The sequence below is a fragment of the Gekko japonicus genome, unplaced genomic scaffold, assembly GCF_001447785.1.
Source record: "Gekko japonicus isolate JY-2015 unplaced genomic scaffold, Gekko_japonicus_V1.1 scaffold192, whole genome shotgun sequence".
In the NCBI taxonomy this organism is placed as follows: Eukaryota; Metazoa; Chordata; class Lepidosauria; order Squamata; family Gekkonidae; genus Gekko; species Gekko japonicus.
The window spans coordinates 1,574,167-1,586,804 of NW_015165835.1; the positions used below are offsets into that span (position 1 = coordinate 1,574,167).

General features: G+C 42.8%; 1 protein-coding gene across 1 annotated transcript in view; it reads left to right on the forward strand.

Moving 5' to 3' along the window:
• The window catches only part of LOC107110185 (eyes absent homolog 4-like), a 232,426-nt gene extending 220,020 nt beyond the window's left edge, over nucleotides 1–12,406 (forward strand). Inside the window, exons 17-20 of the mRNA XM_015410923.1 lie at nucleotides 64–178; nucleotides 2,335–2,456; nucleotides 8,371–8,471; nucleotides 12,266–12,406. Of these exons, the coding sequence (XP_015266409.1) occupies nucleotides 64–178; nucleotides 2,335–2,456; nucleotides 8,371–8,471; nucleotides 12,266–12,346 (419 nt within the window). The 3' untranslated portion in view covers nucleotides 12,347–12,406. The remainder of the gene's footprint in view (nucleotides 1–63; nucleotides 179–2,334; nucleotides 2,457–8,370; nucleotides 8,472–12,265) is intronic.
• The last annotated feature ends 232 nt before the right edge of the window (nucleotides 12,407–12,638 follow it).

Here is a 12,638-nt window from a genome sequence, read left to right on the forward strand (position 1 = left end):
ATTCCTGCTAGAGGAGAATGCATTTTTAAAAACACTTATTTTCCTTTTCTTTTTTTGTATCAGGACTTCTTGTCCCTACAAAAAGGGATGCATGGCTACAGTTAAGAGCAGAGATTGAAGCCCTCACTGACTCCTGGCTGACAAATGCACTTAAATCATTATCAATTATTAGCACACGGTGAGTGGATGATTGATTGATGTACAACAAAATAGCCTTCAGAACAATGCAAACTTGATGTGGAAGAGGCAGGGATTTTTTAATTTAAGAGACTAGCTTTGGGCCTAACCAAATTAAAGTGAGTCTGACTGGATTTCCGTGTAGCATGTAGTCCTTTTCTTGTTGAAGACTACATCCTGTATATATTTTTCTACCTCCTCCATCAGACATAAGGAGTACAAGTACCTGAGCCAGTTCTGTGTAGTGGTAAAAAGTGTGGACTCTTATCTGGGAGAACCAGGTTTGATTCCCCACTCCTCCACATGCAGCTGCTGGTGTGACCTTGGGTCAGTCATAAATTCTTTCAGAGCTGTTCTCACAAGGGCAGTCCTCGAGAGAGAGGGCTTAGCCCCACCTACCTCACAGGGTGTCTGTTGTGGGGAGAGGACAGGAAAAGAGTTTTTGAGCCGCTCTGAGACTCCTTCGGGTAGTGAAGGGCGGGGTATAAATCCAATCTCTTCCTCTGCTGCTGCTGCTTCTTCTACCTTGGCTTAGGCCTTTAAAAAACAACAAATATCTGTTTTTATTTTATACATGCAGAATACCATTTATGCCACCACTCCCAAGATTTTTTTTGAAAATTATTAAACTATTGGCTTGAGTTCCACCCTAAATTTCTACTAATAAAAAGAATGGAATTCTTTACTGATTCCCCCCCCCACACACACACACTGCAGACTTCCCACTCACCCTCCATGCTGTTCCTGGGGTTCCCCTGTTCTCCAAGAACAGCATTTCAGGAGCATTTCGGGCTGCAGAGGGAGGAAGAGGCAAGAACTGTTTCATTGGTAGAAATGCCTTTTATTGGTGAAGATTTACTGCAAGAGCCAAGCCAGTGGACTCTATTAATGCTAGATTGCTTTATTGCTCTGCTGCTTTATTTTGCTGGATGGGTATTATAATCCAAAACATGCTTTTTGTAAATTCTCCAGGTGAAAGTCCAAGTCCCTGTCTGAGAGACTGCAACAAATGCAATTGTAACTCAGTCCTTGACTCTAGGCTATGAACTGCTTTATATGCACTGGTGGTAGCTAGAAGCAGACAAGTATGTTTGACAGTTAGTGGGTTTTCAGTGTAAGGTGGTGCTTTTGTATCCATTACATAGATATCTGTGAACTGTATTTGTTGTGTGGATTGGTCTGTGGTGAGGCTGATGTTGGGTGGAAATTGCTGGTGTCCCAGTGGGAACTCTCGAGCTTCCATTTCACATGTGCAGATGATGAAAATCTCATCAATAAATTTTAGGTATAGGACAAGAGTTGAAGAAGCATTGTTTTAAGCTACCCATGAAAATAAAGACTGTTATAAAATTCAAAGTAGTTGTGGGTGAGGACAAATAAGCAAAGTTTGGTAAATAGTTTTGCTGCAGTATTTTTGGGGAGAGTGCTCTCGATGTCAGCTAGGCAACTGGTGGGAAAGTTAGGGTGCAGGGACATGCAAACAGGAAAGAAATAGGTGCTGTGGCAATGACATGGTGTTACTACTGGCACAGATCCCAAAGTGACATCATCAAGTTGATGTGATAGTCTAGGATTCTACCCAAACTCTGTGTAGACCACAGAGTCAATATAGTCAATAGAGTGGTGGTAGACACCCAGGGGTTCAGGGCAGAATGTCTCCCATAATAGCAGGAGACCTGGTCCTCCTACTTGTAGCTTGACTTTGGGGGGGATGTTGGCATCTACATCCATAATTGCTAAGACAGTGTTTTTCTGAAGATACACTGAAGTTTCTTCAGGAAGTCAGTTGAGAGTGCCAATTGCATAAGGCCTGAGGATGGAGTCCATATAGCCAGTGTGGCTGCGGTCACACACACTAAATAATCCACTTTCAATCCACTTTCCAACTGTATTTTGCCAGTTCACACAGTAAAATCCAGTTGGAAAGTGCACTGAAAGTGGGTTGAAAGTGGGTTTTTTAGAGTATACATGACTGCAGCCTGTGTGTGTGTAGCTCCCACAGTGATGGTGGAGGAACCTGAAGCAATATTTAGAATTGGATTAAGATTTTATTTCAAATCACATATATTACTGATGGATGAGATTTGGATTAATAAATAATGTCATGCACATAGCAAATTTGTTTTAAAGAAATATTTTATCTGTTTTTCCTTATAGGAGTAACTGTGTAAACGTCTTGGTAACAACAACCCAGCTTATACCAGCCCTTGCAAAAGTCCTGCTGTATAGTCTGGGAGGGTGTTTTCCTATTGAAAATATTTACAGTGCAACCAAAATAGGTAAGAAAATTAGCCTTTTAAAGTTTGTATTTTTTTGTGGTTGGGTTTGAAACCCATTTTGCCCTGATAATAGAAGACTATAGGTTGGGCTATAAATTGTCAGAAATATGTATGTATCTATTTATATATTTATTACATTTATACCCTGCTCTCCCAGCCATGGGCGGCTCATGTATGAAGAGTCAGAGGGCTAAAATTAATTGGTAATGGACATAATTACTGTTAAGTACGAGACTCAACACAGCTAGTGAACAGTGAATCAGCTTTATCAGTAAAACGAATTAGTTTATGAATGATAGAAATAGGAGGAAAGAATATGAAATGTAATGAATTTGCAATTATGTATGTCAAAGTACTGATGATTTTTGTGATGTATTTAATGATATGGGTATGTTCATGTGTTTGAAAACTTAATAAATAGATTATTGAAAAAAAAGAAGAAGAAGAAATCAGAACGAGAACAAGAACGAGACAAAAACATAGAGCAACAGGCTCTCTTTTAAACAGTCCAGGCTTGGGAGGCCACGCCCACATGTCAGCTAACAACCAATAACTATTTACAGATAAAGTCCAATCAGAGTGCTTCCCTCCTGAACATTACACAGCTCTGATTGGTCTATTTACAATCATGATTCAGACTCAACCTTAACATAGTTTTCCATACATAACAATTACCACATTTGATGAACACTGTGGCAGATTACAGGAATTCTTTGGTATTTTCACTTAGCAAATTCCTTCTATAGAAATTAGTGTCTGAAGTTTGGTTCAGACTTCATTGGAGTTGCGAGCATCAGAAATCTTGAAGTTAAAAGTATCCAGAGCTTCTAGTAAAGAACACTTTGTGTTCATGACAGCTGTAGAAATGTTAGTGTGGGAAAGGCTGCACTAATGGATAGGTGGTATTGGAATATGTCTATGACAATCAATATGAATTTCATCTCAAGTCCCTCTGACATGTATCTGCACTGTTCTCCGGTGGCAGGGTGCAGCAGTATCAACTTCTGGGAAAGCACCTCCTCTGGTCACAGGCAAGATTGTTTGGCTTTTGGTGAGCAGAGAGGAAGGGCTTCCCTCCAGGGCTGCCGGGGGGGGGAATAAGGAGACAAAATTCAGGGGGGTCAAGTTGGCTAGAGGGCCCCTGAAGCCAGTATCGTGCTGCATTCACAGAACATATTTAATATTTTTTTCTAATGCAGCCACGAGGGGCACAAGGAAGGCAGAGTTTGCTGGTGGGGTCTTTTAACAAAGTTTGCTAGGGGGCTGAGGAAAACTGTTTGCTAATCAGATCTGCTAAACCCATCAGCCAAGCCAGCAATGGCGCAAGGCAAGACCAGCCAGGATAAGCTACAGTGAGTCCTTGCCAGGATGCAGACTTCTAACAAGGCCATTATCTCCACCAGCCTGTGGTTTGTTTTTTTCCTTTAGTTCCACCAAGCTTCTGCACAACCAGATCTTCAAAGGGGCAGCCCTGTTTGTGTGTGTGTGCGCGCGCGCATGTGACTGTGTGTGCACCTGGAAGTCATAGCGACCTCTGGTGACTGACCCCTACTGGGGGCGTGGAGGATATTCAGAGAGGTGGCAGAATAAAGCCTGCCCCCGCATCCCACCTTTGGTATTTCAAGGAGTTCTCACACCCAAGTACTTGGCAGAGTCTACCCTGCTTAGCTTCCAAGAACTGATGAGATCGGGTTTGCCTGGGCTATCCAGGTCAGGGCAAGGGGCAGCTCTGTTAGTATGTAATAGCAAAATAAAAACCAAAATTTTGTTGTTTTTGTAAAAAAAAAATTTATATCAAACAAACAAAAAGAAAAACAAATAAACAAACATACATACATGTATGTATGTTAAAACCAAAATTTTGTTATCTTTTCCCACATTGTTTTACTCTCTTCCTTTCATGGTCTGCCATTCATCTATCTGTACAGTTAATTTCTCTTCCCCCCAAAAAATGGCTTACATCATTCTCCTCTCCTCCATTTTATCCCCACAACAACCCTGTGAGGTAGGTTAGGCTGAGTGTGTGTGACAGACCCAAGGGCACCCAGCAAGCTTCCATGGAAGAGTAAGGATTTGAATCTGTGTTCCCCAGATCCTAGTCTGACATTTTAACCGCTACAAAGATTAGCTTCCATTGCAAATAGCATGTATGGGCGGGAGGCAGTCCAGAGACAATATGGACCAAGATATTCCAGTCTCTCCTTATATATAATTATCTTTCGGTGTGACTCTTTTCTGAACGTTCCACACGCTCCCACAGCCTTCGGCTCCCTAACCTGTCACTCAGAATCTATCCCTGTCCACTGCCTGCATTGCCTGAGTCTCGCCTCCAATATTCTAAACAGTTTGCTGTTCCTCTCCCCCCAATAGCCACAGAGGTCATTTGCATATGCGGCCTGATTGGCCTTTGCCTCTAATATTCTAAACATTTTGCTGTTGTTGTTGGGAGTCATTGAATGTGTCCTGAGGTAAAATACAAATCCCAATTTTCCCTTAAACGGTCACTGGAGTTGCCAAAATACATATCCCAATCTTCCCTTAAATGGACACTGGAGCTGTCAATCTCCCTGTTGAGACTGGAGATCTCCCAGAAATTACCGTGTTCCCCAGCCACAGCACATCAGTACCCCTACAGAAAATTTCCCAGCTATTACAATGGCTGCTTTGGGCAAGATCAGTTCTCCTGGAGAAAATGGCTGCTTTGAACAGTGGACTCTATGGAATTATACCCTGCTGAGGTTCCTCCACACCCCAAACCCTGCCCTCCCCAGGCTCTACCCCTCAAATCTACAGGTCTGGCCCTCCCCTTAGTGTTGCCAGCCTCCAGGCAGCACCTGGAGATCTCCAAGATCAGTTATCTTGGAGAGAATGGCTGCTTTGGGCAATGGACTCTATGGTATTATACCCTGCTGAGGTCCCTCTGCACCCCAAACCCTGCCCTCCCCAGGTGCTACCCATCAAATCTACAGGTCTGGCCCTCCCCTTAGTATTGCCAGCCTCCAGGCAGCACCTGGAGATCTCCAAGATCAGTTCTCCTGGAGAAAATGGCTGCTTTGGGCAATGGACTCTATGGTATTATACCCTGCTGAGGTCCCTCTGCACCCCAAACCCTGCCCTCCCCAGGTGCTACCCATCAAATCTACAGGTCTGGCCCTCCCCTTAGTATTGCCAGCCTCCAGGCAGCACCTGGAGATCTCCAAGATCAGTTCTCCTGGAGAAAATGGCTGCTTTGGGCAATGGACTCTGGCAGAGGAGGAAGTGCTTTTCTACCTTAGCTGCCACTGCATAACCACAAATCAACATAAGTGAGGGAACCATACCTGTTACCATGAGGCTGTCCTCCCATACTACCCACTTGGGGCAGCAAAATGACTTGAGACAGCTCTGCCTTACAGCTAAGCAGAAGGAAATAAACATGGCTTGCCTCCCTCTATTTTCCCCTTCCCTCTGCCGCCCCACCAGCCAAAGTCGAGACACTCACCTGGAGCTTCCTTCTAGAGCTCATTGTATTTCTTCCCACAACGGGCCTTACTCATAGTTGCTTTCATATTTTTGGTCCTGGAACTCCTACAATCATCCTGAAGCAGGTGGACAATTTTGAGATTCCTAGTTTTATTTTCTGGTGAGTTATGCCTGCCACAAACGGACAAAGAGATGGACATGAAGATCCTTTTATTATTATAGATGCATGATAACAGCCAGCCAAGTGATTTGTTTTGTTATGATATTTGGTTTGAATCTGCGTTGTATCATGGGCCCACACAGAATCTTTGTCCGGGGGCCCATGGGGACTCTCAGCAGTTCTGCCTCCCTCAACAATCCTCACTGGCCCTGGCTGGTTAGTAGATAGTAGGTCATAGACTGCCCTTTTTGTAAGCAAGACAACTCCCCACACACCGCCTTTTCTCTTTTCCTGTCAGGGGCTCAAGTCTCACTTTTCAGGCAAAGTCCTCACGCATGTGAGCTTCCTTCCTCACCTAAGCTGCTTTTATCTACAAAATGCTCTCACTTAATAGGCTTTGCTGAGGTTTGCTTCCCTCCCTGCTATGATTGGCAGAATCATATGGATGAAGGACTCTTGGAGCTAGCTGCTCTCCACTGTCCAGTGGGAATGTAGTGTTGACAAGTGCTCCTGGACAAAGGCTTCATGATCATGCACGCCCCCCTCCCTGCTCCTGCCTGGAGTTTGAGTAATGTTTACAGATGAAGCGATGCCACAGTTGCTGGCCTCACAGAGGGAAACTCCCTTCCCTTTTTTGGCCGGGTGGATTGTGTAAAAGAATGGCCTTGCAGAGGTGCTCTGGGACAAAGGGAGTCTTCCGCTGCCATGTCCCCTAATGAATAGAGGACTTGCTGCAGGACTTATCCAGCAGTGTCCAGTGGCACCTGTACAGTATTTCTAGGAATAGGGAGGTGAGATATACACTCGTTAACTTGGTTTCCCTATAGAGCATTAACACACACAGTCATAGTCACAGCAAGCACGGGGCCTGTGCAGTTTATGCAACATAAAATAACATTTCATGGACCAGTGCTTCGCTTGTTCTTCATCTCTTCCCATGACAGAGCTGACTATATAGGCAATCTAGGCAGTTGCTTAGGATGCTGAACTTTTAGGGGCACCAAAAAAGCCCTGTGCTGAGCTTGGGTGTGATCGCATGAGCAGTTTGGCCCAACCCCTCCCCTCCAGATTAAATGGGTGCAGTCACACAGCCATATCTGTCAGGCATACTTGCCCCAGGCATACTTGCCCCGTTGTAGGATGACTTGCAGCCAGGTTAAAAAGGCACCACATCACAAGTGGTGTTTTCAGTTCCCTGCACATGGGGGAGTGCACACAGAATGGATTGGCAGTCTGAACCTGCAGATCTATTTCCACTGCTGGGGTGGGGCTTTTGGAGTTTTTGCCTGTATGTGCATGAACTCACCTGCATTTTCAAAAACCAACTGTGGCTGAGGTGCTGCAGTAATGTGGATGCTTGACCATGGGAACATTCTTAGATTCTCCCAGTTCTGGGGACTTGGGAATTGAACATAATCCAGGATGAATGCCAGGTGCATGGATCTCTCTGTATTTTTAGGTGGGGATTCTTACCTCTCAGGAGCACAGGGATGAAAAGGGGACTCTGACTCTTACTTGCAGCACATCAGCAAGACTCAGGGCAGTCACCATAGTATTTGTGGCAACAGTGGTATCTCCTTCAGTGGAACGATCTACATGAGTTTTACTTCCTAGACTGTGTAAATAGCTCATCCTAGGTATCCAGGATGGAAGTTCACAGTAAGTGAACAAATTTTCCTTTCTGAATGCCCTGCCTTTGGAACATGCTTTTTGCCTCTTTTCTAATCAGATCTTGAGCACAAACTTCTGACACATTAAAAAGGTTAGTTTCCTCTGCATCAGGATTTACACACAACCTCATCATTATATGGAGATCAATATATTACAGATGGATAGCACTAATACATTGCTAATATCTAGTATTACCTCATTTAATCTTTACCTGGATAGGGCTTACTGTACCAAACGTTAGTAATTTAGAATTTTTCATCAATATCTGAAAGATATGTACCAATAAAACTGTTTAGTCAAGTTCAAACAATTCAACCTCCTTTCCTCAGTTTTTTTTTTTTGTTTTTTTTTGGGGAAGCCACATGCTGCATAAACTTAGTGTTTGGATTGCCATGGCCCTTTGTAGTACTTTCTCAGCCCTTTGCAGTTCTTTGTGATACCTATTTTGATAGCTCAAATAAGTAGTGCATTGTTTTTCAGGCAAAGAAAGCTGTTTTGAGCGTATAGTGTCCAGGTTTGGCACTAACATAACTTATGTTGTGATTGGAGATGGCCGAGATGAGGAGCATGCAGCTAATCAGGTAACTTCTCTCTGAACTGTTTATCTTATTTATCTTCCAGGAAAAGAAAGTTGCTTTGAACGAATAATGCAAAGGTTTGGCAGAAAAGTAGTGTATGTTGTAATTGGGGATGGTGTAGAAGAAGAACAGGCAGCAAAAAAGGTAACCTGTCTCATGAAATGTTGGTGTGATACGTAGATATTGATGCAAGCTTTGCTGTTTGCATTTTTGTTAGTATGGCACATTGGCAAATAATTAGAATTGATAGATGCCGAAAGCCAAAAAAATATAAGGCCTACATTAAACCATTTGGATTCTAGCATATACTTTATGATGAGTAGTAGGATACACAGGTAAATCCAAAGTGTATTGATGATAGATCTTCAAAGAGCTAAGTGACTTCAAATGAATGAAGTCTTCAGGGTAGATATGACAGAGGTGATCAAATAAGAGGATCTAGTGAAATTTCTTGAATAAATGTTGAAAACCAAAGTGAAGCATGTAAAAAGTCAGCCATCATGAAGCAAAACTTATAAAATTTATTTGAAGAGGCTAGTTACAAAAAAAATGGTTTCATTTCCATGATAAGGTGCAGTTTTAAGTCCATTTACATGCACAAAGCTTCCACTCTACTCCAGTGCACCAAATACAGAAGGTTTTATCAGCAAAGAGACTCATATGCACAGTGAAGCTACTGTATCCCTAAAGGATCATTAAATTTATGTGCCATAGTTTGCATTTGATACACAGGGTGCGTTCAGACGGCATGCTGAGAGCGGTATAAACTGGTCCAGTTCTGACGCGATTATTTTTGATCTGGATAATTGCGATCACCCTTCCCTCACCGCGTAGTCACATCGCTTCCCAGCATCTACACTACTGACATGCCACTACACACTTTCCCACCAAAAGTATGCCCTGAGGTGAATATGTGAAATGAGTTCCGGCACAAGACAGATACCTGTGCTTCCTAGGTATTATTTCCACTTCAATCCAACCCCTCTAACAAAAAACTTTCCTTTAAATTTTTGACCCAAAAATGGCCTCTGTGAGATCCCGAACTCATCTAAACACTAAAACGAGTGAACGATTAAATGTTGGTTTTATAAACACGGAAGCGGAGCTCCGCTTATGCGCATACCGCCAATACATTAAAAAAATGGCAGGTGAAAAGCGGAAGCCTCAGGCAGCTTTTAAGTGGGGAGGGGGTTTAAACCGGAAGTGGCTTGACACCGGAGGAGCAATCACACAGGGGGGAAATGCAACTTTAAACGGGAGAACTGAGAAACCAAATAACCAAGTAACAAAATACTCCAGGTTAAAGGGGTTTTGATCAGGATTGGGACAGGAGGCAGATTTTGACTGTGTGATCATGCATATAAAATCGGTTGTTGAACAGTCATGACACCAGATCAAACGGCGCATCTGAACATACCCAGAGCACTACAAGGAACTCTGTGTTGTGTATTTGAAACAATTGTAGGGAACTTGTAATAGCCGAGTAATCAATGTCCTTAAAGAGAACTAGTAGCAAATTAGCTTGAAATCTTTTTTTAAAACTCCAACACATTCCCCATTTCAGAAGAATAATCAGCAATGTGGAGAAAGCATATATTTTGTTAAAAGCATTTCAGATGCTGACCCAAAATATCCAAAACAATTTTCCTTCCAATTCCAATTTTGGAATGCTAAGAACTTTATCTCTTTTTAATATCAGATTGTAACTGCTGCCTTTGCTGTTCAGCAGCTTTTTAAAAATGCAGGTTCCAAATGGTTGCTTTTAATAGATACAGTACAGGTGCTGGGAGTGTCATAGTCTGCTCAGAAAACCAGGTGGTTGGTTTCTGTACTTTACAGTTGGCATGCTTTCCTCTAACTGTACCAGTTACTTGCATGAACAGATTTGGAAGAATAAATTAATGCAAAATAGATCTGAACTGACTGTAAAAGTTTTAAATTACAGGTGACCCTGTTAACATTCATACAAAAGGGTGTTGATCTCATAAAAGTCATTTTTTCACTGGTGCGGTACATACTGTGTGATGAAATCAAAATCTGAATATAGTAGTTGATGAGAAACATAGCTCTGATGGCTTCTGATGGTCTGCTCCAACATAACAAGCACCAGCAAGCATATCCACACCTTTACATCTCTTCCAGTGGAAAAAGAGTGGGCTCCAATGTGAATGCATCACTTGCACTGGACATTTCCATTTTTGTTCAAGCGTTAAATGGAAGTGCAAAAACAGATTCACTAGGTGGTCATCTATTGGCTTGTTAACATTTATTGTTAAGATATTCTATAAGCTGAATCTGCTAGAACCTATTGAAGCTTCCTGCAGCAATTTTCTCTATATTTTTTCCCAAACTGGGAAAATGTGGTTCATGATGGTTTGTGGTGTGCCCAGTTCGTGATGTGGTAGAATGCCTCTCCCCCCCCCGGTGTGCTAGAGACACCAAACTCACTGGGGATCTCTGGCTGACTCTCCTCTACCCGGCCTTCAAGTTTGGGGAAGATTTGATTTACTGGGTCCGAATTATGGCCCCCAAAAGAAGGTGCCCTCATCCTCCATTGTTTCCAGTAGAGGGGAAAAACAGCAAAAAAAAAGCAAGGGCAATAGAAGCGCAGCAGAACAGAATTAAAGTCCTAGAGAATCTCTGCAGTAGAAACTGAAGGTGGTGGTGGTGGGGCATTTTTGCAAGCCCAGCAGAATCCAGCGCCATTGTGGCAGTGCAAACTCAGCAAGCCTGATGTCTAGCATAGAATCACACTCCAAGCAAGGGGGGGTGCAAGCCCAGCAGAACCCAGTGCATTTGTGGCAATGTCAGCTCAACAAGACTGATGTGAAGTACAGAATCATGTTCCAAGCAGGGGGGAGGGGTGCAAGTCCAACACAACCAGTTCAGTTCACAGAATGGCCAGAAGAACCACTGTAGCAATGTAAGTAAAAGAGGACTAATGTCAAACCAGAGAATCCCTGCAGTACAAACTGAAGGGGGGGAGTGCAGTACAAACTGAAGGGGGGGAGTGCAGTACAAACTGAAGGGGGGGAGTGCAGTACAAACTGAAGGGGGGGAGTGCAGTACAAACTGAAGGGGGGGAGTGCAGTACAAACTGAAGGGGGGGAGTGCAGTACAAACTGAAGGGGGGGAGTGCAGTACAAACTGAAGGGGGGGAGTTTTTCTAAGCCCAGCACAACCAGTTCAGTGTACACAATGCCCAGCAGAACCTGGTGCCACTGTGACCCAGCAAGCTTAAAAGGACTGATCTCAAACGGGGGGGAGGGTAGGGAGCGGATTTTGCAAGCTGTATGCAAGAAAATAGGAAGGGAACACAAAGGAATGCTGGCAAAGGTGGGGGGGGGACCCTCTTGAAACTAACATGACTAGTTTGAAAGGGACAAGAGTGTCCAACGCCAGATAATTCCGCTGCCACCCTCTGTTGCTTTGAAGTTTGGTAAGTATTTTGTTTGAGTGTAGACAGTCTGTCTGGAAACGTATCCATTAATGAACTAGCACAAACCTCCACAAACTGCTTGGAAGTTTGTGGAGAGTTTGTGCCAGTTGACCTCCACAAACTTAAGTTCATGAACCATGAACCAGACAAAATTCATCACAATCATGAGCCAGTTTGTGCCCATTGCTATAGATGAGCTTAAAAATACACCGGAAATTTTCACTTTGTAAATTGCTATTAGTGACTGCCTCATAAAAATAACAGCAATTGTTTTCATTATTCCACCCTCAATACAAAATAAACAAAATTTACTTGAGCACGTTGCTGTAAAATTTGAGTCCAGATCTATTTTGGTTTGAATTTTTGTCTGCTTCTTAAGAAATAATCATATAAATCTATGATACTTAGCTGAAGTATATAAACAGCAAATTTAACTGTGTATCATGTATATTGTTTCATTTCTCTCCACTTTCTTTTCTCACCCCCTTGACAAAAACAGCATAATATGCCTTTCTGGAGGATATCTAGTCACTCGGACCTGCTGGCTCTACACCAAGCGCTGGAATTAGAGTATTTGTAACTGTCACATAACTGACAACTTCGTTTTTATATTTCAAAGTACACTGATTTTTTTATGTGTGATCCAATGCCTCTGGCTTTACACATATGTATGGTCTTAAGAAGGAAAAGAAATATTTGGAACAAAAATTCCAAAATGAAGAATCCAGATCACTGAATGGAATTACAACATTAATTCTACACAAGGATGCTTTATATGGTCTTATATAAGCAACATTTCTGGTGATTAAAAAACAATGAAAGGAGGTTGCTGGTACACACCAAATGAGCCCTAGCCAGAGTGAACAGCTTTT